At 40.5% G+C, this 24734-nt stretch overlaps 1 protein-coding gene across 2 annotated transcripts in view; it reads right to left on the bottom strand.

The window, feature by feature from the left end:
* Positions 1–2501: 2501 nt before the first annotated feature.
* ANXA5 (annexin A5) overlaps positions 2502–24734 on the bottom strand; it is a 32961-nt gene continuing 10728 nt past the window's right edge. Inside the window, exons 3-14 of one of the 2 annotated variants that reach the window (XM_015471478.3) lie at positions 22395–22498; positions 21962–22046; positions 20261–20355; positions 18939–19052; positions 17302–17392; positions 14228–14307; positions 13740–13796; positions 7863–7956; positions 6905–7000; positions 5141–5199; positions 4813–4935; positions 2502–3628 (exon numbers count right to left, since the gene is read on the bottom strand). In XM_015471478.3, the coding sequence (XP_015326964.1) occupies positions 3566–3628; positions 4813–4935; positions 5141–5199; positions 6905–7000; positions 7863–7956; positions 13740–13796; positions 14228–14307; positions 17302–17392; positions 18939–19052; positions 20261–20355; positions 21962–21974 (885 nt within the window). In that variant the 5' untranslated portion in view covers positions 21975–22046; positions 22395–22498 and the 3' untranslated portion in view covers positions 2502–3565. 2 annotated transcript variants of the gene reach the window in all.

Below are 24734 nucleotides of genomic sequence, written 5' to 3'. Positions count from 1 at the left end.
CCAGTTATTTTCAGGAATTGATTTTATGAGCCCAATGCTTGCATCTCTTCATATCCAATAAAAGTACTAAATCTGTTTATGGTGACATCACCTCCTCATCACTAGTAGAAAACATTTTGTGCAGTAAGTGCCTGACTGCATGAACTCTCCCTTCACCGAATCACATAAACTGACCTTCCCCAGCACCCCACCTCTTTGGAGCAGTCTCTCAGAACCATCTGAGGTGCCGTCTCCAGGGTGGCAGTCCTCATTTTGCTCCAAATAAAACTTAACTCCCATCTCTCACGCTGTGTATCTTTTTTAAGTCAACAACATCAGTTGATGTAATTCACCTTATCAACAGAAAAAGAAGAAAAACCAAGAGTCTGGTTCAAAATGGCGACATAGAAGGATCTTGAATTTATCTTCTCTAATGGACACTAAATCTATAGCTCAGAAGGGAAAATTTTCCTCTATGGGAGATGAAAAAGAAAAAAAAAAAAAAAAAACACCTAGCTAAGTAACTCCTATGCATCAGACAAATGAGGAAAAACCTACACTGAAGCTGGGAGGAGAGACTGAGACACAGTCTCACCATAAACCTCACCCCAGCACACTCACTCCGCCTTGCCCCAGACTGCCAGGATCTCCCAGGACTGCTTGCACACACACTCACTCCACCTTGCCCCAGACTGCCAGGATCTCCCAGGATTGCTTGCACATTCACTCCCCCTAGCCCCAGTCTGCCAGGATCTCCCAGGACTGTTTGCACACACACTCACTCCGCCTTGCCCCAGACTGCCAGGATCTCCCAGGATTGCTTGCACACTTGGTCTGGCACAGCAGTCACAGAAGCTGCTACTCACGAGACACCTCCTGATTGCCTGGCTCTGGTGGCCACTGGGGCTTGCACGCAAATGTCCCACAGGAATGTTACAATCAATCCTTGACTGGTTGCCCCTGCTCAGGGACAGCAGCTTGAAAGAAGTAAAACTGTCATTATTTACAGGTGACATGATACTAAAAAGAAAACCCTAAAGACACTACCAAAAACTACTAGAATAAACAAATTCAGTAAAGCTACAGGATAAAAAAAAAATATACAAAATGCCCCTGCATTTCTATACACTATAACAAACTACCAGAGATTAAAAAAACAATCCTTTACTACCGCATCAAAAAAAATAAAATAAAATATTTAGGGATAAACTTAACCAAGGAGGTGAAAATTCTAAGAAACTAATGAAAGAAGTTCAAGAAGACACAAATAAATGGAAAGATATATATTCCATACTTATGGACTGAATAATTAACACTGTTAAAATGTCCATGTGACACAAAGCAATCTACAGATTCAATGCAATCCCTATCAAAATCTCAATAGCATTTTTCACAGAAATAAAACAAACAATCCTAATTTTTATGTAACCACAAGACTCCAAATGGCTAGAGAAATCTTGAGAAAGAAAAACAAAGTTGGAGACAACATGCTTCCTTATTTTCAACCATATTATACAGCTATGGTACCAAAACAGTAAGGCATTGGCTTAAAGGGCTTCCCTAGTGGCTCAGATGGTAAAGAATCTGCATGCAACGCAGGAGACCTGGGTTCAATCCCTGGGTTGGGAAGATCCCCTGGAGAAGGGAATGGCAACCCACTCCAGAATTCTGGCCTGGAGAATTCCATAGACAGAGGAGCCTGATGTATAGTCCATGGGGTCACAAAGAGTTGGACACGACTGAGTGACTAACACCAACTATTGGCATAAAAACAGACATATAGTTTATACAGATCAACACAGCAGACTAGAAAGCCCGGAGATAAACCCAGGGATATATATGGTCAATTAATGTTCGACAAAGGAGCCAAGGATATATAATAGGAAAAGAATAGTCTCTCCAGGATACAGTGCTGGGAAAACTGGACGCCACACGTAGAAGAGTAGAACTGGGCCTACACCATATATAGGACTTAACTCAGAACGGACTGAAGTTGTGAATGCAAGACCTGAAACCACAAGACTCCCAGAAGAAAAACATGGATGGCCACCTCCTTGACATCAATCTTGGTGATGATTTTCTGGACACCAAAAGCAAATATAAACATATGGGGTTACATCAGTCGAAAAGCTTCTGCACCGCAAAGGAAACCATCAACAAAATTAAGAGGCAACCTACAAATGGGAGAAAATATTTGCAAATCCTATGTCTGAAAAGGGGCTAATATCCAAAATATTGGCGGGTAATATCCAAAATATATGAAGAGCTCAAATAACAGTAACAACAAAAAATAATCTGATTTAAAAATGGGCAGAGGATCTGAACAGACATTTTTCTACTTAAGATATACAGATGGACAAGATATACATGGTGTGGGGCGTCTCCCCAGGCTCACATGAGTCATCTTCGCCTCCACAGAGCGGAGGGAGGGCTGTCCCCAGACGTGTCCCCCTGAAACCCAAATGCACTCCGTTAACCTTCATGACTCATAGAAGCCGCAGAAAAGAAAACATTAAGACAGATCTGGTAACATGTTTTATTCATATGACTTTTCTCCGAGTGACTTTCACATCAGGAATGTTTGGGTTTTATTTTTTAGTTTAGGTTTTTAAATCAACTTTTCCAATAAGCAACTAGTGTTAGCCCACATAAATATGCTACCAATAAATGAGAACGCTTAATGGCTTATTACATGCTATGTATGTGCTTAGTTGGTAATTTGTGTCTGACTCTGCAACCCCATGGACTGTAGCCCACCAGGCTCCTCTGAGAGTCCAGGGGATTCTCCAGGCAAGAATACTGGAGTGGGAAGCCACTGTGTTTCCCAGAGGATCTTCCCCACTCCAGCATCTCTTAAGTCTCCCGAATCAGCAGGCGGGTGCTTTACCGTCTGAGTTACCAGGGAAGCCCCCCAGCTTCAACTCCTCCCTCATCCCCTACGCACAGGAAATTCATTCTGCAGTGTTGTTATTTCATGCTTTTCAACCAAAAGTCAACTTTTAATAACTTTTGACAATTCAGTTGTCAACTGATAACACTGTCAACTGATTGGCCTGAAAAAAATATATTCTTGTTCAATACGTAAATCAAGTAAGTTTTCTAGACATACACCCATGAGAAATTCAGGAAGACAGATATGTTTATTATTCATTAATCTTTTGATTACAACCATTATAATTTTTTTGGTTTAACTTGGTAGCAAACTTGATTAATAACACTTCTAGGAGTTCACAATTTCAAGGCTAAGGTTCCGATTAAGGTAATATGGTTATCAATTTAATATAAATGAAGCTTTTTAAAAAGGGTGAAAGCAGTCTGCCTCTTACAGGAAAATATAAATGATCCAGACTTTAGTCCTAATAACATAAGTACACTTTAGTGCTACAACAGTTAAAGAGAAAGATCTTAACTAAAGATCAGAAAGGAGCACCGCTACATTCTTCTACAACATTTATGTTTTGGCCACAGCATGCTAGCGTGAGGAAGGCAGTGTGCTCAGCACTGGCGTGCAGAGTGCGGTGAGCTACGCTGCAGGAAGGCAGTGGTGCCGGGCGGACAAGGCGAGGGGCAGCTCCCCAGGCTCCCGTCAGTCATCTTCACCTCCACAGAGCAGCAGGAGGGCTTTCTTATAGTCCCCAGACGTGTCCCCCTGAAACCCAAATGCACTCCGTTAACCTTCATAACTCACAGAAGCCACAGAAAAGAAAACATTAAGACAGATCTGGTAACATGTTTTATTCATACGACTTTTCTCCAAGTGATTTTACATCAGGGATATTACAGAGAGTATCCTACTGATAAGACTGATGTTTACCTTTTAATTTTACCCCTTAAAAGCTCAGTCCTGTCTAAGTTAAGTGTGTTTTCCCCTCCAGTAACACAGCGAACAGGTAAGCTTTTATACCATGTTCAACTCAAGCTTTCTGAACAAACTTAAGTCTCTGTCACACGGTATATGTCTGGCCATGGTGGGTGGGCCACACCGGGACTGCCTGGCTGTATGGCTTTGCCTCAGACAGGAGGGCAAGGTACATTTTGCCTCTGCTTGTCCCATGCACAGATATGTGTGATTGGTTATGTTTCAAGCTTTGAGTCACCGGGAGGACTCTGTAGTGCCCATCAGCCGAGCCACATCTCACACACGCACGCAAGGAAAAAGCTTGCTCAACTGAAACGCTGCTCTGCACACAACCCACATACCCCTTTATCAAACATAAAGACAGAGACAGGAAGGAAGGAGGGAAGGAACAAAGGCGGCGGGGAGGGGGTGGCGGTGGTAGGGGGAGGAAGGAAGAAGAAAAACTCAGAAGGCTTTAAGCCAAATTTAATCACAAACCAGTGTCCCTTGCTTTTAAAAGAACAAAAATGATAGCAATACTTAAGCTCTTTACTTATACCTAATATGACCTGTTTGGTTCTTTGCTGAACTATGAACCAATACCAGAAACCAGGTGATAACAGACAAGAAAGAAAAGACCGATACATTAATAAAAGAAAGGAGAAACTGATAAAGACAGCTGGAACTGATAAAAGGCAAAAAGAACAAACATTACTGTGGACAAGACTGGATTTAGTGAGTCATCTGTCACCACTACTAAATAACGCTCCTAAGCTCACCTGGAGCCTCAGCCTCACCAGGAGCCAACCCTTCACCCGGGAGCCAGCATCTGCACTTCAGGAGACACTATGCCAAATTCTGTACCTCAGAGCTCTAATCACAACACTAGAATTTTAAAGTTGACAGAAGAATCGGGTTCTCCCATCCATATCTTCCACGTTATTTATTGTCCTGCTGAGGATTTCCAAACATAATTTAAAGAAAGGTTTTACTACCTTAATCATGGAATAAAGAGAGGTGCCAAAATTCTTCCTAAACTCCTTCCTGATGTTATACAGATCAATCTCACTTCTGGAAACCACAACTCTGATGAGGGTATGATCATCTGTTCCAGCTCCCTTTGAAAAAGAAAAAGAGAGACACACATTGTTTAAAAATATCAATTATAGCATCAAACTCTCCTGAGTTGGGTGAGTCAATAAAGTAAAGCAAGTAGTAGAATTCAACCACCTGTTTTAAGGAGGGGAAAACAAACCTCAAGGTCTGTTCTCTAAAACATATTAGAGAGATAATTTAGATAGAAGATTCAAGGCATGCACTTACCTTCATAGCATAGTAGAGGGTTTCTGCAAGGTAGGCAGGTATACTGCGAATGGATTTCACTAAGAAAATAAATATAATGGTCACAGGCTATTCTCATGTGAAAAGGATTAAGTAATTAAAATCAAAGGTGCCCCATGCCTATGGCTCTTCTTAAACACAAGTATGAAAGTAACGCAGGTCAAAGAGCTGCTCATTCACAAGCTGCTCTGATTTCCTTGCTACAGAGCATCTCCACAGACGGTGGCCTGAGTTCTCCTCAGAGTTCTGAAGTCTACACAGAAAGGCACGTGGCACAGGGGCTGCTGCACGGCTGTCACCCCCTTTCTGCTATGACCACCTTTCTGCCGAAGTTTTGGCAGCCTGCGCCGTTAAGCCACAACCTTCTTCATCCCCACGAATTATACAGATCTCCTAGGAGTTTTCATTTCAATATATTCAAGCAAACAATGTACACCATGACCCTATGTAATCTGCCAACCTCAGACTATCTGCCTGTAATCTTAATCTAGGTATTCCCTCTGTATTCTATAACATCCATGATTCACACAGAGCCGTGTGAGACTTGCCCATTTTGGTAGAAACACCCAGACAAACAGAAGAGCACCTTCCCTGAACGTGTACACATCTACTGTTATGTTAGGACTCCTCAGAACGCAAGTCCACTAGCTTCAGAAACTATCACATAAAGTTCCTTAATATTCAAAAACAGGGAATTCCCCAGTGGTCCAGTGGTTAAGACCCTGTGCTCTCACTGCCAAAGGCTTGGGTTCAGTCCCTGGTTGGGGAACTAAGATCCCATAAGCTGCATGGTATGGCCAAAAAAAGAACAGGAACACTTAATACACAAAAATAACAAATCGCTGATTGGAGGCTGTATTTTCTCTTTTCCAATACTTAAGAAAAACAGCTACTGGTAACTAAAACTGTCATAACTTTTCTGTGCATTCTATTTTGAACGGACCATCTAAAAGACTTCTATTAAAATTCATTAACTACAGATTGAAATGAAAGGCTACTGTTACTGCTGGTTCGTGCACACATTGAGCTTATTTTTCAGAAGACAGACAGCACAAAAACTTCAGCTCAAGACCATATACTTGGAACAAACAGCAGACAGAGGTTCACTCCAAACCCATATAAAAACTGGTACTACAGAAAACTTACAAACTAGATTTTCCCTGGATCTGGAGAGTATGTAATAATACTACAGCAAAATGCACAAACTTGGGCCTCCAATTTTCCACGTTATTGAAAATATTTAGCTAAAATAAAATTCTAAACTACTTACTCAGGTTAATAACCACTATCACATTTTCCATTATAGCAAAGATACTTTTTCTAAATCAGATCCCAACTTCTCAGTGTGCTTCAAAACTGTGACAATGGTATTCTAAAGAAAAAACTCCATGGGAATCAGAAATAACATTTACAAGAAAAATGTTTACCTCTTGAGATAACAATGCCCATACTTCAAGTTCACAATGAAATAGTAATATTTTTAATGCCACTTCAAAGTGATTTCTTAAAAAAAATTCTCTTAGTGTTTCCATAAGATAAAATGAAATAACCAGATATTTCACTTTTTTGCAACATCAAAACAGATTCTGAATTGGAAATCAAGGAGTTTTCTTCACCCGTATGTCATGATTAAGTTCTCTTTTTATATAAAGAAATTGATGGTTATTTTTTACATATAGCTTCAACAGAATAAAATACTTTAGCTCTTAACACAATGAATATTATATACATTATAAAATTACTTACCAACAGCAAGGAGAAGCTGTTCCAAATTGCCAGAAGTCTCCCGGTCAATGGTTTCTTCAATTTGAAACCCGGATATAGTCATGTATTTGTCAAACACTAGAAAACATGAAGACAGTTTCTTAATCACATAGGAACCACTCTTTCCAGAAAGAAGACATTTACTCTAACCAAGTACTGTCTGACCAAACACAAATTTCCCCTTGATCCTTGCTGACAAACCTTGATTTTGCTCAGAGTCTCAATGTGCCAAGCTCAAAACAACAGATTATAAATGTTCGTTGTTCACTCATTTCCCAGCCCCTCCTTACCAGTTATAACCAATAAGACCCAAAGGTAAATTTGCTGGAGAGGATTCTGAAAAATCTTTCTCTTTCCTTACTAACTAAAAGTAATGGACGAATAGGATTAGTTCACCCTTGTCTTCTTGCTGTGAAAACAGCTCGTACGTTTGGAGCAACATCAGCCATCTCGTGACAATGAGGTACGGAGCATGAGAAAGAACCAGAGCAGAGAACAGCCGAGCAGCAAGCAGAAAGAGCCTGGGTCTGCCAAACCACCCAAGCAACGCCCGACAGAGAGCCCCACCCTAAAGCCACTCTCAGCAGGGTTCCCTGTTACTCACAACTGAACTACCACCCGCTAGAAGGACCGATGAAAATCCAGAGCAGAGCTCTGAGGTACCACCTACAGCTCCGTGATGTGTGACTGTGAATAACAATCTAGTGGCCTATCTCCCTCGTTACCCTGACAGCAAAGAGTGAATAAGGGTCTCGAGTTTTGTAAAACCTACAATGGCAGTAAAAAGAATGATGAGATTTCCCAAGGTCACCAAAGGAAGAAAAAAACAAACCAGATTCATTCAGTAAAAGCCTGTTATGCATCAGGTATTTTGGCATACTGGCTCTTTACTTTCAAAATTAATCAAAGTACCTGTATCATACACATTTTTCTCACTCACCTCTTCTCAAGTGAGACACACTTCGTGTTCCAAAGATGGTAATAAACTTTTCTTCATCTGTTCCCCATTTCAGTTCTCCAGCCTGGAACAAAGCCTATAAAAAAAAATTCAAATAAATTGTTCCCCCATCTCATTTCCAGGTTCTTAATCACACATGTGCTGTATTCCCTGAATATTAATTTGCCTGACTCCTATTTATATTTCAATTCTAATATTTCCTTCTCTGAAACTCAGTTCACTAAGTTTGGAGCCACTTCAAAGCTCACCACTGAACTCTGCCGCAGAAAATTAAAGGGTCAAAACAGTAAAGCAGAACAGTGCTCGGTTAAATGCTTCCAAAGCGTCTACCGTGACTTGTAATCATTCAAGAGTAATGACATGTGTGGTGGAGAGTCCTGATTACCTCGCTGCTCATACACCACCCATTCACAGACCAGGAAGGGGTCTGTGACGTGTGTTATGCTTGCTCTGCAGATGTTCAATAATATATGATGAAACTCCATAGTCTCTTTACAACTGAAATTTATCAAATGCTAGCTACAAAAAGTTTTCCCATTTCTAAGAGATTACATGAATTTTTTTAAAGGCTGTGACTATAGCACAGTGCCTGGCATACAGCAGGCACTTAACATACATTTGTTGAATAGTTTGAGTGTCTATCTTTACTTTTTTGCATGCAAAAGAATATACTCTCCAATATTCTTATCATTGCTGAAAGAATTATTCACAAACATCATCATTAAACCTGAGTCCACATATTGAGACGTCGGTAATTCATTAAAAGTCAAAGAATCAATCTTTATAATGTCTATGCTGCTACTGCTGCTAAGTTGCTTCAGTCGTGTCTGACTCTGTGCGACCCCATACACGGCAACCCACCAGGCTCCCCCGTCCCTGGGATTCTCCAGGCAAGAACACTGGAATGGGTTGCCATTTCCTTCTCCAATGCAGGAAAGTGAAAAGTGAAAGTGAAGTCGCTCAGTCGTGTCTGACTCTTCGAGACCCCATGGACTGCCGCCTACCAGGCTTCTCCGCCCATGGGATTTTCCAAGCTAGAGTACTGGAGTGGGGTGCCATTACCTTCTCCTATAATGTCTATACTACCATTTTAATCATTTCAAGGTAAGTATACTATTACAGCAAGCCAAATGCAATTGCTGAGACTACTACTGAGCTGTCCTTATGCCCACAGGAGGCGAACAAATGACAGGAGGTGATCAAAGCACGTGTTTGGATGCAGAATTTTTGGTCACAGTATGTTTGAGAATACAGGTGATACTACTGCTCGATCTATTTTCTTTTACACTTCCGGAAAAACATATTCACACCCCATATCGAAATTAACTTAATGATTAAAATAAACAGTATCAATCCTGGTCATGTGAGCATGTTCTTCAAAACTAAAAAGTTATTACAAGAGTCTTGCAAGTATCTAAACTTTAGAACCATATCAGGATGGTACAGACCTCTTAAGGTAACTTTTTTAATCTAATTATAAAATAACACATTCATTGATAAATTTTATAAAACAGAGAAAAAATGTAAATAAGGAAATTTAAATTACCAAGAATGATCAACTTTCTGAAGATACTGGCTACTACCTCTAGAATGTTCTCACATATACATAAGATATACACATACATTAACACTTAAAAGTGGGGAATTACTCACCCTGTACAATAATGCATGCACTGCTGAAGCTCTCCTTTCTTATCAATTGTTTTATATTTCTAGGGTTATTCTCTAGTAGCTATAGCTTGCATGGAATTAACTGGTGAGATGGCTATTTTTAACTACAGTCCCCTAATTTTCTTGTAAGAATTATGTTTGGGATCATTATCTAGTCTAAAACTACTCCTAGGGAACCTGGTGGCCCAGGGGTTGACTTGGCACTTCCATAGCAGGGGGTATGGGGTCCATACCTCGTCAGGAAACTAGGAACCCACAAGCTACCCAGCACATCCAAAGTATTAAGAAAAAAACCTAATACTAAATAAATCATATGCAATAATAATGATGGCACCATCAGAGCAATATTTTAAAGTTTTTATTTTATCTTAAGGTAAGGGTTAAAATGGCCCAATATCCATGGAGCTGTTTTAGCTGAGGGATCGTCACACTTCCTCACTCTCCCGCTTCTCTAAGAAGGGGCTTTTCAGTTCCCCCAAGCAGTGTGATAACCTCCGATTCCCATGAAGAATACAGAGGTTTAGGAATCAAAAAAAGACCTGCTGCTGCTGCTAAGTTGCTTCAGTCGTGTCCGACACTGTGCGACCCCATAGATGGCAGCCCACCAGGCTCCCCTGTTCCTGGGATTCTCCAGGCAAGAACACTGGAGTGGGTTGCCATTTCCTTCTCCAATGCATGCAAGTGAAAAGTGAAAGTGAAGTCGCTCAGTCGTGTCCGACTCTTAGCGACCCCATGGACTGCAGCCCACCAGGCTCCTCCATCCATGGGATTTTCCAGGCAAGAGTATTGGAGTGGGGTGCCATTTACCTGGGCCTTGTATTTATCTGTGTTTGTATTTATTTATCTTAGATGAATTCTTAATCGCTTCTTAAGCCTCAGTGAATACTACACAGGAATACTGTTTCTATAGTTACTGATGGGGATTCTATAGCTCACATGATGAATTCATGGAACAGTGTTAGGCAATCAATAGAAGGAATTGAATAAATATTGATTCCCTTGTCCCTCCTTCCTTTAAGAGCTCAACTTTCTCTCCACAGAAAGTATAAAACAAAGATTTGGTGCGGGAAGAAGTAAAATCAGATCAACACACTAAAAATGTTTTTTAAACAAGTGAATTATCTACAGAATGTTCAATTGCCAGGTGAATGACTCACTAAGGCTTACCAAATCCCTGAAATAATAAGAATCGTCTTGGTGCCAGGTATCAGCAGAGAAAAAAAATTCAAAAGCTTATGAAAGGGCCCTTTAGTTGTCTTGGACTACTCTGAATTACGAAATCTGAAATTCTCACTGGGGCTTCCCTGTGGCTCAGATAGTAAAGAATCTGCCTGCAATGCAGGTGACCGGGGTTCAATCCCTGGGTTGGCAAGATCCTCTGGAGGAGGAAACAGCAACCCACTCCAGTGTTCCTGCCTGGAAAATCTCATGGACAGAGGAGCCTGGTGGGCTACCATCCATGGGGTCGTACAGAGTCAGACACTGACTGAGTGAGTTTTCACTTTCAAGGGATTTACAGGCACACTGCAAGCCTGAGAAGCACGTCTTTACAGTGCGTGCTCCGAGCAGAGGAATCAGTGAAACGGAGGTGAGAATGTCCCATTCGCACTCCATGGCCTCACCCTGCAGCAGGGCTCCCATCACACCAGCAGCCCCCCGCCCACTAACGCAGGCCTCGCTGCGGGCACCAGAGACGGCTGAAGCTGCTCCTCTCACGGTGCCCACGGCCCCTGAGAAGCAGCCAGGATTCCACTCCTGAGACTCAAGAGTGTGAGGACCAGCACGGCTCCTACGGAAGCGCACACAACGCCCGCCCAGAAGGCACAGGGCTCATCTCAACCACGCTCAAAGCCCTAACGTCGGGGAGTACGAGTGTGCAGGCTGCGTCAGCTTTGTTCCCTCAAGGCCAAGGCGAAGCTGTATCTTTCCTTCCAATCTATTTTAATAAGCACATTTTGGAGAGGGAGAAATAAGAGAGAGGAACTAACAGGGAAGAACAGCAAGACTGTGGTCTAGTGTGAGAGGAAGGGCTTCAGAGGCAGATAAGCCCAGGTGGAAATTCCAGCTCCATTGTGACTCAGTGGGGGCCACGGGCTTGTTTCTCAAACCCCTGAGCTTCAGCTTCCTCATTTATAGAATGGAAAGGATGCCCTCTATGTTAGAGTTATGCACTGGTTCACGCATTAGTTCTTTACTGAGTGCTAATCGTATGCCCTGGGTGGGCACTCAGGTCAACTGGCACCTTCCAGGTCAGGTGGCACGGCGGTAACAGGAAGCTTGAGATGCTCCCATCTCCCCTGCAAGGAGCACCCAGCACACGTGGGCGTCGGGCAGGGCGACCTGCAAGGAGCCAACAGGAGGGCTGAGCCCTGAGGAGGAAGAGGTGACGGAGCGGAGGCAGGGCGGGAGGAGAAAGCTGGAGGCGTAAGAAAGCGAGAGATGATAAAACCACATTTAGGGGCCTGAACTTTATCCTGCAGACACTCGGCTCCACTGAAGGTTTTTAAGGTTTTAAACAGAGATGGGACACAGCAGGTTTGCATTTTATAAGGGATAATGAGGAAAACGTCAAATACTTCAAACAGCCCCCCGCACACATTCATTTCCTTTTCCTTCTCCAGCCACACACAGATGATAGCATCCTAACACCATAACGATATCAACCCAATTTAGATTAGAATAACATTCTCCTCTTTTCTATTAACAAAGTCAGATCACACATCCAAAGGCTGCTTCACAGAGAACCGTCAACTGGAGGAGTGAATATAGCCTTTTCTCTTTCAATGGTGAATAACAATCAAAATTTTATATTTTATTACAGGCATACCTCTTTATTGCATGCTTTACAGATATTTCATTTTTCACAAACTGAAGGTTTGTAAACAACCCTGAGTCAGGCAGGTTTACCAGAACCATTTTTCCAACAATGTTTGCCCACTTTTGTCTCTCTGGGTCACATACATTGTGGTAATTCTCACAACATTTCAAAACTTTTCATTATTATTATGTTTGTAATGGTGATGTGTGATCAGTGATCTTTGATGTTACTATGTAGTTGTTTTGGCATTTTTTTAGCAATGAAGTATTTTTATTTAGGGCTTCCCAGGTGGCACAGTGGTAAAGAATCTGCCTACCAATGCAGGAAACACAGATTCAATCCCTGGGTTGAGAAGATCCCCTGGAGAAGGGAACGGCAACCCACTCCAGTATTTTTGTCTGGAGAATCCCATGGACAGAGGAGCCTGGTGGGCTACAGTCCATCGGTTTGAAACGAGCTGGACACAACTTTGCAACTGAGCTCAAGCACTGTTCATTTAAGGGAGATACACTGTTTTTAGATATAATGCTACTGCACAGTTACTGAAGTATCGTGTAAACATAACTTTTATATGCACTGAGAAACCAGGACAATTTCTGTCACTTGCTTTATTCTGATAGTCACTTTCGGGTGGTGGTCCAGAACCAAACCCACACTATCTCCGAGGTTAGCCTATGTGGGAAACGTGACCGGAGAGACAGGACTAGGGTATCTGCCTCTGGGAACCCAAGTAATTCCTTTGTTAACATTTTCCAGTTTTCAGGTCTCATGTTTCAAATTTCGCAACACTTATTTCCTACATTTGACTACTTTACAAACCACATTCAGACTATAATGGGATTTAAAAGCAACTTAGCTACAAAAATGTCATTAGGGAGTTGCTGAAGAGCAACTGACAAAAGGACAATTCTATTTATAATTCTATCAAGGAAAAGGAGATGGAATCTTCAAATACTACAATAATGTGTCATTTCTTATGTAATAAAACACCATGTATTACTAAAATACTTTATTTTTTCTTTGTCTTTTCCTGCCAAGAAACTGACTGCCACATTGCCAGTAGCATTCATAACACCTGGTTTTCCTGTAAAATTCTCTATTTGGGGTGTGTTCCATAATCTAAAGAAAAGTAACACATCCAGGTGGAATTCAATATTTATATGCAATTTATTTTTTTCTGTTTCAGCTTTGGGATAAAATATCTTGTTGTCCAGATCAAAATGAGCGACATTGACTTACATGTGTCTTGTGATTTGTAAATAACCCATTAGGTTACTTTTAGATGCTATTATAAGATGTCATGGTTTTCCATTAGCATGGTTTTCTTTTCATTTCTGTCATAGTAAAGTCATCACCTAAGTCCCACTTACCTGAGCATCTTGTTCAACCTGTGCTTCATCAATTCTAGCGTCAGGGTCTCTATTAGCCTAGAAGAGATATGTCACATTATTGGATAACGTGAGCATTTTCATTCAAAAAAAACAACAGTTCCACCAGAGAGTTATGCACATAAAGCTTTTTCTCTTAGGAATAATATGCTTTTATTAAGATCTTACCAATTCTGCAATATTTTAGGTTATCACACAAGCACTGTTCAAAACCAACCTAACCCTTTTGGTTTTAAAATCTATGAATAAAAGAGGATAGTGGTATTAAAAAAAAAAGGAGCAACTATGAGTTAGCTATTAAGAATTCAGGTCAGATATGCTGAAACACAAACACACACTGGCACCACACAGCCAGAATCAAGCAAGTACCAGAAATAATTACAAGAATTTTAAGTGGCCTTACTTAACCAGTTTCTGACTGGTCCAGCTTTAGATTTTTAGTCAAACCACAAACAGTCTCTAGCCAATACCTGAAGGAGGACCACCAACATCCTCTGGTAGTACCCTGAAGTATCCCCCACCACATCATCTTCCAGGCTCGAGCCATACTCTGCAACAGAATAATGTCACTTATTTACAGCTTCTGTCAACTAGAAAAGGGTATCTTGCCACGTGAATCAAATGGAAGAGACATGGAAGAAGAAACATTTGATTAGCGTAATAGTTTATCCTTCTCTGAGTGCTCTATAGACTGAAGGGTAAATGCTTTGAGTGAGAGGCTGGATGAAAACAGTCTCCCAAAAGCATTTGGTTCAAACCTAAATCATGACTTAGTCTTTTAAGAAATGCTCTCAACCAATGCAGTTATTCATCTGTAGATACCAGATGGTGCTGGAAAGCCTCTAAAATATAATCAATCTTAACTTCAAATTTTTGCTTTGCTTTCCTTTCAAATATTTTACATGATTCATCTCCTAAGGTCTAATAAACTCTAATATTCTGAGTTTTTTTCCTTTGGGGAATGGCCTTTTCCTAACAAGATATTTCTCCTCTACAACAGAGTTATTTCTTAGAGACAGCAGGGATATTTTTAAACATGTCTTTCCCCCCTCTATTTCCAGCTGTTCAACATAAAACCACAGCAAAGGGGAGAACCAGGATTTGCACAAGTCTAGAGGCACCTTTCACTGTCTCTCTACCAGCTACTATTAAAGGAACAGCTACTGAAGGTACTGAAGTGAAAGTCTGTCGCTAATGGTGTCTTCCGTGATCTCATGGACGATACCGCACCAGGCTCCTCTGTCCATGGAATTCTCCAGGCAAGAATACTGGAGTAGGTTGCCACTTCCTTCTCCGGGGGATCTTCCCAACCCAGGGATCAGACCTGCATCTCCTGCATTGGCAGGCAGATGCTTTACCACTGAGCCCACTGAAGGTGTTACTCCAAGGCATTTAAATACTTCATTATTTGAAAGGAGACAAACTTTAAAAGCTTGAAACTTCTACTTCTAGAAGTACAAAAGAGATATATATCTATTTCAATCAGTTGCTCAAATACAAAAACTTTGAAGGAATTTTTTATTCCTTCCTTTACTCCAACACCTATACATATATAATCAACCATCAGATGCTTTTAAATATTTCTCCTCTTTCGATGTATTTGCCTCATACCTCCCACCAACCTAGGCTGAGCCACAACTGGCCAGCTTACCTCCCCTAATACGGCTACCTAATCAGTCTCTTAAGTCTCCCCCCTCCCTCAATTGTCCCTTTTGTCACCCCACCATCCACTCAGGAGCTTACAGCGCCTTTGAAGCAAGCTCAAGCTTCTACTCTAGCCGTACGAGAACACCTGTAACAGAGGCTGACTGCAGCTGTTCCGTTTAGCCTATCTCCACAGTGGACGTACATATCCCCCCACCAGTCAGGTTCTCTCTGTCCCTCAACCCTGTCTCCACAGCACAGCACAGCACTCAGAGGGTGCACGGGACCGAAAATGCCCACTTCACCCACGCAAAGCCTATCCCGCCTGCAAACCCTGGCTCAGTGTCCGACTGCACCGTGAAACCTCCCTTAACACCCAAAGCCACAATGACTTCTCTTCTCTGAGTGAATTCTTGCATTCAACACATTTTGAACTTTACTAGCCTGTAACTCTTGAAGTTTTTCTAACCCCTAAACAGACTGCAAACTTCTTGAGGACAGGAGCATCTTTTGCATCCTTCATGACAGCCAGTACACTGCTGGACACAGAGCTAGTGCATACGAACACAGAGAATGGACAGACCACACACAGTTACTATGCTCTTAGGGCACCGCATCTGCCATCCAGCAGTACAAAGGCTCACTCACCAGTGTCAACATCCCGCAAAGAGATATCTGAATATTATACCAGGTAAGAATCAACAGTGATCAGCTGCAGCTGAGATACATATAGCCCCTTTGCTTTAGTGGCTTGGACCTATCCAACGATAAAAACAGGAACAGGAAAGAAAGACCCAGCACTTCAAAAGGTCATTATTTAGTTGCCACAGATTTCACAGTTCTAATTAGCTGGGTTCCAGTGTCATTTCTAAGATGAACAAACTAATGGTGAGACAGGGACCTGTTTTCCAAGCTGCAGGCACTAGGCTTGGCGGCCTACTGACTGAGCTGACAGCCTGGATGGTCTGATCCTCCTCAGCCAGGCAGAGGGCAGAGTCCTCTACGGAAAATCTGATGAGAAAAGAACTCTCTACTTCTACCTTTCATTACATTCTTTTGGTTCCATTAACAGGATATGCTTCAGATCAAATCAAAGATTTTTTTTTTTCAACACACACCCAAAAATTTATTTAAAAAAAAAATACACCAAAAAGAAAAGTCAAAATGCAGAGTAGTCAAGTACTGTGCTTAGCTAAAACAACGTTCATGTACTCAGACATTATCACCTCTGATTTGGGCGAGGTTTCCTTTTCAGTAACTTTTAACTTCTACTACTACTACTAAGTCGCTTCAGTCGTGTCCAACTCTGTGCGACCCCATAGACACCAGCCCACCAGGCTCCTGCGTCCCTGGGATTCTCCAGGCAAGAACACTGGAGTGGGTTGCCATTTCCTTCTCCAATGCATGAAAGTGAAAACTGAAAGTGAAGTCGCTCAGTTGTGTCTGACTCTTAGCGACCACGTGGACTGCAGCCTACCAGGCTCCTCCACCCATAGGATTTTCCAGGCAAGAGTACTGGAGTGGGGTGCCTTGCCTTCTCCATAACTTCTACTAACATAAAGCAATATTTTTAAGGAAGAAGGACCACTTACAGCTTAAATTTAGTGTAAAAGAGACAACCTGTATATTCCTACACTGACTGTAAATCCTGTGTGAAAATAAGCTCCATCCTCATCAGAAGGTTCTTACAAATACTAGAATAGTTACAGGTACAGAAAAAAGGCAGTCTTTTCCTCCTGAAAAAGAAACCACTCTGAACTGTTGCTTATCTGTTTACTCATTCACTCACTCATCCATTTGTGCATGGTCTACCTCCTGGAACGCTAAAGAACTGCATTCACTTTAGAGAAATGGAACAGTGACAGTAGAAATGAAGGGAAATATAATTCGAAACATTTACCTTCTTCATACACTTGTTCTATGGCTCTCAGTTCTTCAGGTGTCCTTGACGCAATAATTTCTGTCAGGACTTTTTCATCTGTCCCAGCTCCCTGTTTGGAGATTTATTTTTTTATAGAAAAAAAAATGCTAATAAGATTAAAAAGAAAAGGATTTTCTTAGAATAGCTGTTATTAAAATTTCAAATATACAGAAATATTATCCAATATAACATTCACTTCTTGTATATGAGTTCTATTAGTTATAGAAATACAAAATTTCATATTTTCTTTCTAAAGACAATTTTATCATTTTTTGTCTAATAAAAAATGTTTACTGTATGTTATGTTTATACCTAATATACAACAGATCACATAAATTTGTAATTTTATCAGTTTAATTCTAAATAGTTTAAAAATGAAACATTTTAATGAAACAGGAAATAATAAAAATAGTAAAATATTAAAATGAAAAATTTACATAAATTTACACAGACGAACACTGATACTTATATCATATGTACCTCAAAAGATAAGCAACTCTGCCCTCAAATTAAGTGCTCTATGGATCACAGGGAAACTCTATAATGAAAGTAACAATAAATGTAGCATGGCTTAGTTATTAGGAATCAGTTATTGGGTCACTATAAAGGAAGTGGCACTTGCTGTCTGTAGTTTTGAAAAGTAATTGTAGTTTGTTTTCCTTCCTGACAAAAGTCTTATCTACATTGCTAAACTAGAAGATACAAGCAATGACACAGCTGAACTTAATTTTAAAAGGTAACATACTGAAGACTTGATTTCTTTATATTTCTGTTTCTTTACCAAAAATGAAACACTGAAAAAAAACTACGTTTATGTTCTGGCAAAATTTTAGCTACTACTAACATTTCAGAAGGCTGAAAAAAGATTTTCTTTATTCCAGAGAATCACTGTAAGAAAATGAAGCAGCATAGAAATGTTCTAACTTGACAAGCCCTCTCTTCCCTCCACCTGAGCTACATGATGATCTAGTTGTTAATTTCAGTTTGCTCATGCAAAACCTAGACACTAAGGGCTGAGTTACTTCCAGTCCCATAAACCTAAACAAATTATTCAATGTAGTCATATTTTATACAACATTCCAAACACCAGGCAAGGGAATATACATTTAAAAAGTTACTTGCTACAATGAAATTATATCAAGCTTACCAGCTGCTTCACTTTAGTATTCAGAAGTACAGAAAAGTACAAAAGGGTACTAGAAAATCTTTCTTATCTCAAAGTTCCAAAGTTCTCTTCAAAACTTCATCTTAGCTAAAACTATTGACAATATTGTTTCCTAATCAGGTAACTTTCCAAACTAAAGGACTGAATAACTAATCTGTAACGTTTTCAAAACATATCTCAAAATTAGGAAACAAGCATGAAATAAAACATAAAAGTCTGTAAAATATATTAAAAATTTAAAAAAAAAAAAACACTTATTGAGTTAACTATACAAAAGGGTTAAATAACACACTTATCATTGTTTTCCCTCCTTTTCTTATTGCCTCCTACAATTCTGTCCTTCAAGAAACCCTCAGTGAAATCAGTTTAATATAAAAAACACCATCAAGTAATTACCAACACAAAATAATATTATTCATGACAAGAATATTCCTTGCACTCATCTTTTTACCTTAAGAGCATGCTTCAGTTCATAGGCATCATAAAGCCGAGAGGGTTTCATCAGAGCCACGATTAATTTTTCAAATTTTCCAGTCAGTTCTGATTTCAGGTCATCCAGAAGGTCCTAGTAGACAGAAAATATAAAGTTGTGAACCAGGTAGAAACTTTAAGGAGATTCTTCTTAAACAGGAACGACAACCCTTTGTGCTAATGAATTCTTTATGTTGCTATCTCCAAGTAAGATGCATGAGCTAAACAATACCCTATAGCTTTGCCAGCTGTACTTTTGAAATCTAACCTACCACTTGGGCAAAGTAAAGACACTCATGTGTCAAGGTATTTGTTTTTAAGATGTTTTTCTTACTTTCAGAGATTTTAAAAACTGACTATTTTTAAAGTAAGCTAAAAATATTTTAAAAATACTGTTCTGAGAAGCATGTCTATTGCAAAAAAAAAAAATACCCCCCCAAAAAATCATAAATGCATTTTTACAAGGAACAAAATTTGGCCTATCGAATCTAAACAAAACAATGTTTTCTCTTCTCTCCATATCAATAATAGTATAATACAAAACATACTGTGTTCTAATACAGAATACATTCTAAAACACAACAGATTATGTATTCCAGGACATAACAGATATGTTCATTACTATGCCCCTGACTACTGCAGGACAGTTGCTATTATGGGGAACTTGTCTGTGTAATTTCGAAGATAAAAGCAGTATTTTGCATCCATTTCAGTTTCAGTACACAGGCAACCAGAACTTGTGTTTAAAATACTTTCTTTTTTTTCCCCTTTTTATTTGTTTCTTGAAATAATGAACAAAAATTGTCAGAATAACAAAAGTACATTCAGCTTTTCATGTCTGTACTAATTCACTTAGTAACAAATTTAGTTTTTACTTTGAGTTGTTAATCAAATAAGAATATTTAAACCAATGAATTAAAAATCACTTATTAAAACATCACTCCAACGGAACCAGACTGTGACTGCGTCATAACAAAACATGCTGCAATACAGGTTTACACCTGGGAGATAATACAACAATCCTGAGTGTGAAACACAGAAGGGAAGAGGGCTGTTAGCACCATGAGATCTTTCAGCGACTTATGGTGTCAAACAAGGAAAATCAATCACATGAAGGTAAGCTGGGTGAGCATCTTAACCAACAGCTCATAACTAAGAAACTAGAAAAGAAAAAAAGGGGGAACAGGATGTCAGGATCATAAAATAAATGATATTTACAAAAGAATATCAGTAGATTTTCAAACCAGTCTTAAAAGATAAACTGCTCTCACAGTTCTACCTTGGGAGGAAGTATGGTCTTACCCTGCCAAACAGAGTTTTAAAAGCCACAGCAATCTCCTGGCGCTGAGCATTACTGCGGGATGTCAACAGAGTCAGGATGCTCTCCTCATCCGTGCCTGCAATTATGTTCAAACCATTACACCTTGGCTCCTATGCCCCCTCTCTCAAAAACCTTTGTAACCAGATCCCCAGTCACTTCAATTCCTTGCCTCATAAAAAATATTTTATTAAACCATTTATTAAAATGCAAAATTTACAATATGAAAATGTTACTATTTCCAACAATGCATACTACCCCTAAACATGATAAAGTAGATGCAAAAATCCTCCTCACTTTTTAAAAACTAGTGCACCTATTTTTTCTTGAAACGAAAGTTATTCAAATAACACTTCTTCACAAGGCACAACGTGTTGGGAGTTACAGGATATTGAGAAAGGAGAAAAGATACAGACCCTGGTTTCAAGTTACAAACAATGTAGGGAAAAAAAATACAAATAATCACAAGCTAAGGTAGAATGTCGGAGAAGGCAATGGCACCCCACTCCGGTACTCTTGCCTGGAAAATCCCATGGATGGAGGAGCCTGGTGGGCTGCAGTCCATGGGGTCGCTAAGAATCGGGCATGACTGAGCGACTTCACTTTCACTTTTCACTTGCATGCATTGGAGAAGGAAATGGCAACCCACTCCAGTGTTCTTGCCTGGAGAATCCCAGGGACTGGGGAGCCTGGTGGGCTGCCGTCTATGGTGTCTCGAAGAGTCGGACACGACTGAAGTGACTTAGCAGCAGCAAGGTAGAATGTGACAAGGACCTTAGGAGAGGTCCAGGTGTTACACGGGGGTTCAGAGGAGGTTCTCTAAGCTGACAAGTAGTGGAAGACAGTTTTGGGGAAAGCTTCTTGGAAAAGGTAAATCCCACCCAAAAGAGCCTTAAAGGATGAAAAGATTTTGACAGGCAGTGATATAAAGAAGGGAAACTGGCTTTTAGAATTCAGGGAAAGCTCAGCAGTAGGAAGATGCAGATCTTTCCTCATCACCAGAGAGCAGCTGGATCAGGGGACACACCAGGCGGTGATGTGAGCTGGCGAGCTGGCGGAGAAAGTGGGCTGGAACGCCAGGGAAGGCCGTGCAAGGCTGGAAGGCCTGCACCTGACCCTGCTACAGCAGGAGACCTCACAAGACGTTCAGAACGCAGAGTGCTGGGGTCAGAGCATCAGGACTGAGAAAGATGGAGCCCTTCACATGGAATTAGTGTAGGAGGAGCCTGAGGACGAGGGGAGCAGTTATCTGTGGGAATTCCCATGGTGAGAGGTTTCCAAAAGGGCAAAAAAAGAAAAAGAAAACACACACACACACACACACAGCAAAAGAGAAGACAGTGGGATGTAAGACACTTACAGAACCAGATATCTGATCGGACACTGAGAGCAAAAGGGCTACACATCTCATCACCCTCAGATATGTCTGCTTGTTTACTCAATCAGCTACTGTGCAGGTAAAGTTGAAAAGCTAAAAAAATAAAGAGGCTGGATTTAACTCCTGTCCAGTTCTACAGGCTGAATACTAGGGATGGTTAGTCATTATTTTTGTTCTTAATTACCTATTCCTTCTATGTACATTCAGCTCAAAATATTCTAAAATTAGTCTTACTGTAAAACAAGATTTTTTGTTCAGAAAAACAAGTGTCACATTTTTTTTAGAACAAAAAGAAGGCTGAATTTACCCAGGCCTTTCATGGCCTTCCGAAGGGTTTCTGCATCGGCCCGCTCATCGAATCCAGGGAAGTCAGCCACGGTGCCTCTGAGAACCTGGTGAGGGAATATTTTTTATTATTAACGGCATGACTAAGACCACAAACAGCATAAATTTCCTCTGTATCATGTTCAGACTTTACATTAATTTGGTAAGATACATAGCTTCATTTGAAATGGGAAATACACCATTACAACGTGGATCGGCAGTGCACTGATTCAGCACATGGGTTCTCCAGGCCCACCTGAACTCCCAGGAGTGGGAAGGCTGGTGTCCCGCCTGCAGGCACCGCCCCAGTGAGCAAGCCCCACCAGCACCTCCTGGTTCACGGAAGGGCGCTTCCCTACAGGCTTCTTTCCCATTCAGTCTCTCATCACTTTGATCTGCATGCATGCTCAGCTTACCCTAAGCACTCAACTCTAAGCGATGCTCTTAACACATCTAGTCCTATCTCTTAGGGATTTGAAGATTCGGCAAAACCTGAAGAGATACTCGGTTGCTCATGTGCCTGAAGAATAGAAATTTCTGAATTTAGAGTTTTATAAAGATATATTAGAATTATTAGAATATTCTATTTATAAGGTTTCCTATTTTATCATATATAGTACTTTTAATCATCCAAGTATTTTAATATTTTTAAAAATGTTTATAATATCATTAGATCTTTAGAATCCAAAGGCTTTACTAATCCTGAGCCATAAATTTTTATCTTGTGATAAAAGGAGGCTCCCAGGATTTATTTTTACCAATAAATGTCCCTGAAGTACCTCACAACTCCTGGCAAGGTTCCATCTAAAACTGAGAAATAAACAGTTACAAGGAATGGAGGTTGAGAATACTTGTCTGGTTCATAATCACTTGTGTTTTATTATGAAGGCATGGAAGCGCAATCTCCTACAAGGAAAAAAATTTCTCTTCTACCTTAACATCCAATTGCTGCATTTGCCAACAATATCATAACACCAACCAACCAACCAACCAAAAAAAAAGGTGACAGAAAAAAGAGCACTATCCTTGGGGAAGAACTTCCATGGGACACAGCACCAGGGGTCAGCTCAGTGACCTCTCTTCAGTGCACTGAATTACACCTCCTGAAGTAGCACTTGAGATTCAGGAGACAGATTCTCTCCTTGACCAAACTTTAGACAGAAACCTCAAAGCCTTCTTTTTGACAAGTGCTGGCATCAGCCTGCCAAGCCCAGCTGCACAAGAATCTTGCTGAGTCAGTTTACAGAGAATCCCCCTGATACTTAGTAACTGTTCAAGTTCCTCCGCTTCCACCTTTGATGTATGAATCTGTGGGCTGCCTTTAGCAAGTATCCTATTAGGCCAGTTCAGAAAGAACCCCTCTGCCCTTGATGTCTCCTCTTAGTAACTTCCCACCCACTGGCACCCTCAGTCTGCTCACTGGTTATACATCCCCAGCCGCCTTTGCTATATGTGCACTTGAACCCAATCTCTCTCTTCTACTGAAACAGTCATGACCCTTACTGCCACAGTCTTGAAAGTATTCCTTGCATTTTAACAACTGTGAGAATAATTTTTTAACAGTAGTTTTCTCTCATTCAAAGAAAGAAGAAAGATTCTTCTTTCCTCTAAACAGAGTTAGCATTGAGAGAACCTACAGGAAGACCTTAGTGCTATAAAGATGTGGCCAAAAGTATATAATCCCAGGGAAGAGATGTTTCCCAGTTTGATCTCCCAACCCAGACTATTGACTGGTAGCAACTTTCATCCCCACCCCTACCCTCTCCTCACACGTGGAAAACAATCATGTGTGGACCTAGCCTGACCACATAGTGACGTGAAAACCCCCTGCCCCTGGAGGAGAAGCTGATGACGGAAATATGATGTCTACTCAAGGAAGACAAAGAAGTCTTCTCCGTCTCCCCACTTTTCCTTTGATTATAAAACTGCAGCCCAGTAAATTCTTGGCATGGCACCTCTCCCCCATCCACTTGGAAGCCTCACAAGCGTCCTATTCTAATAAATCACTTATCTATCACTTTACCTCTCACTGAACTCTCTTCTGCACTGAGACATAAAGGACTACGGTACCCGAGCTCTTCAGACCCCATAAATGACACACGATGCTTTCTTTCCTAGATACCTTGCCCGATGTATCTCTTCATCTGGCTGTTCCTGAGTTGTATCCTTTTATAATAAACCAGTGATCTAGTAAGTAAAATGTTTCTCTGAGTTCTATAAGCCAATGATGCGGTCACTGGAAACTCCAATCTATAGGTAGTCAGTTGGAAGCACAGGTGACAGTCTGGACTTGGAACTAACATCTGAAATGGCTGGATATAGGAAGTTTCAAATGGTTCAATGTAATTAAAAAAAAAAAAATTAGGCATTAGGTTGGGAGAAAAACTGGTAAAATTTGAGGAAACAGCCCTTCAAAATTAGTATGGGTTAGGAAAGTTATTTCTCTCAAGTCCAACTGCAATTTCTGTTTAGTAAGACCACTTCAAATCGGTGAGAAAGATACCATCAATATCATCACAAAAACGAATAAATACCATGGATTTTCTCAATGTGAGAACTTGAATGACTTAGTTCACCTGTCTGCTTATTTATTCATTCAAAACCATTTTATGAATGGCTTCCTCATGCCAAGTACTGTACTTATCACTAGGGAAAAGTCATGATCCCCTAAGAGAAAATGATAGACATGTAAATAATCAAGTGCAATAGAGTATATTCACACAGAAGTTCCATCAGGGTGATGTGAGCACATAAAG

The sequence above is a fragment of the Bos taurus genome, chromosome 6 (assembly GCF_002263795.3).
Source record: "Bos taurus isolate L1 Dominette 01449 registration number 42190680 breed Hereford chromosome 6, ARS-UCD2.0, whole genome shotgun sequence".
In the NCBI taxonomy this organism is placed as follows: Eukaryota; Metazoa; Chordata; class Mammalia; order Artiodactyla; family Bovidae; genus Bos; species Bos taurus.
The sequence above is the reverse complement of the archived record's forward strand: the minus strand, read 5'-3'. Positions and strand labels throughout refer to the sequence as shown.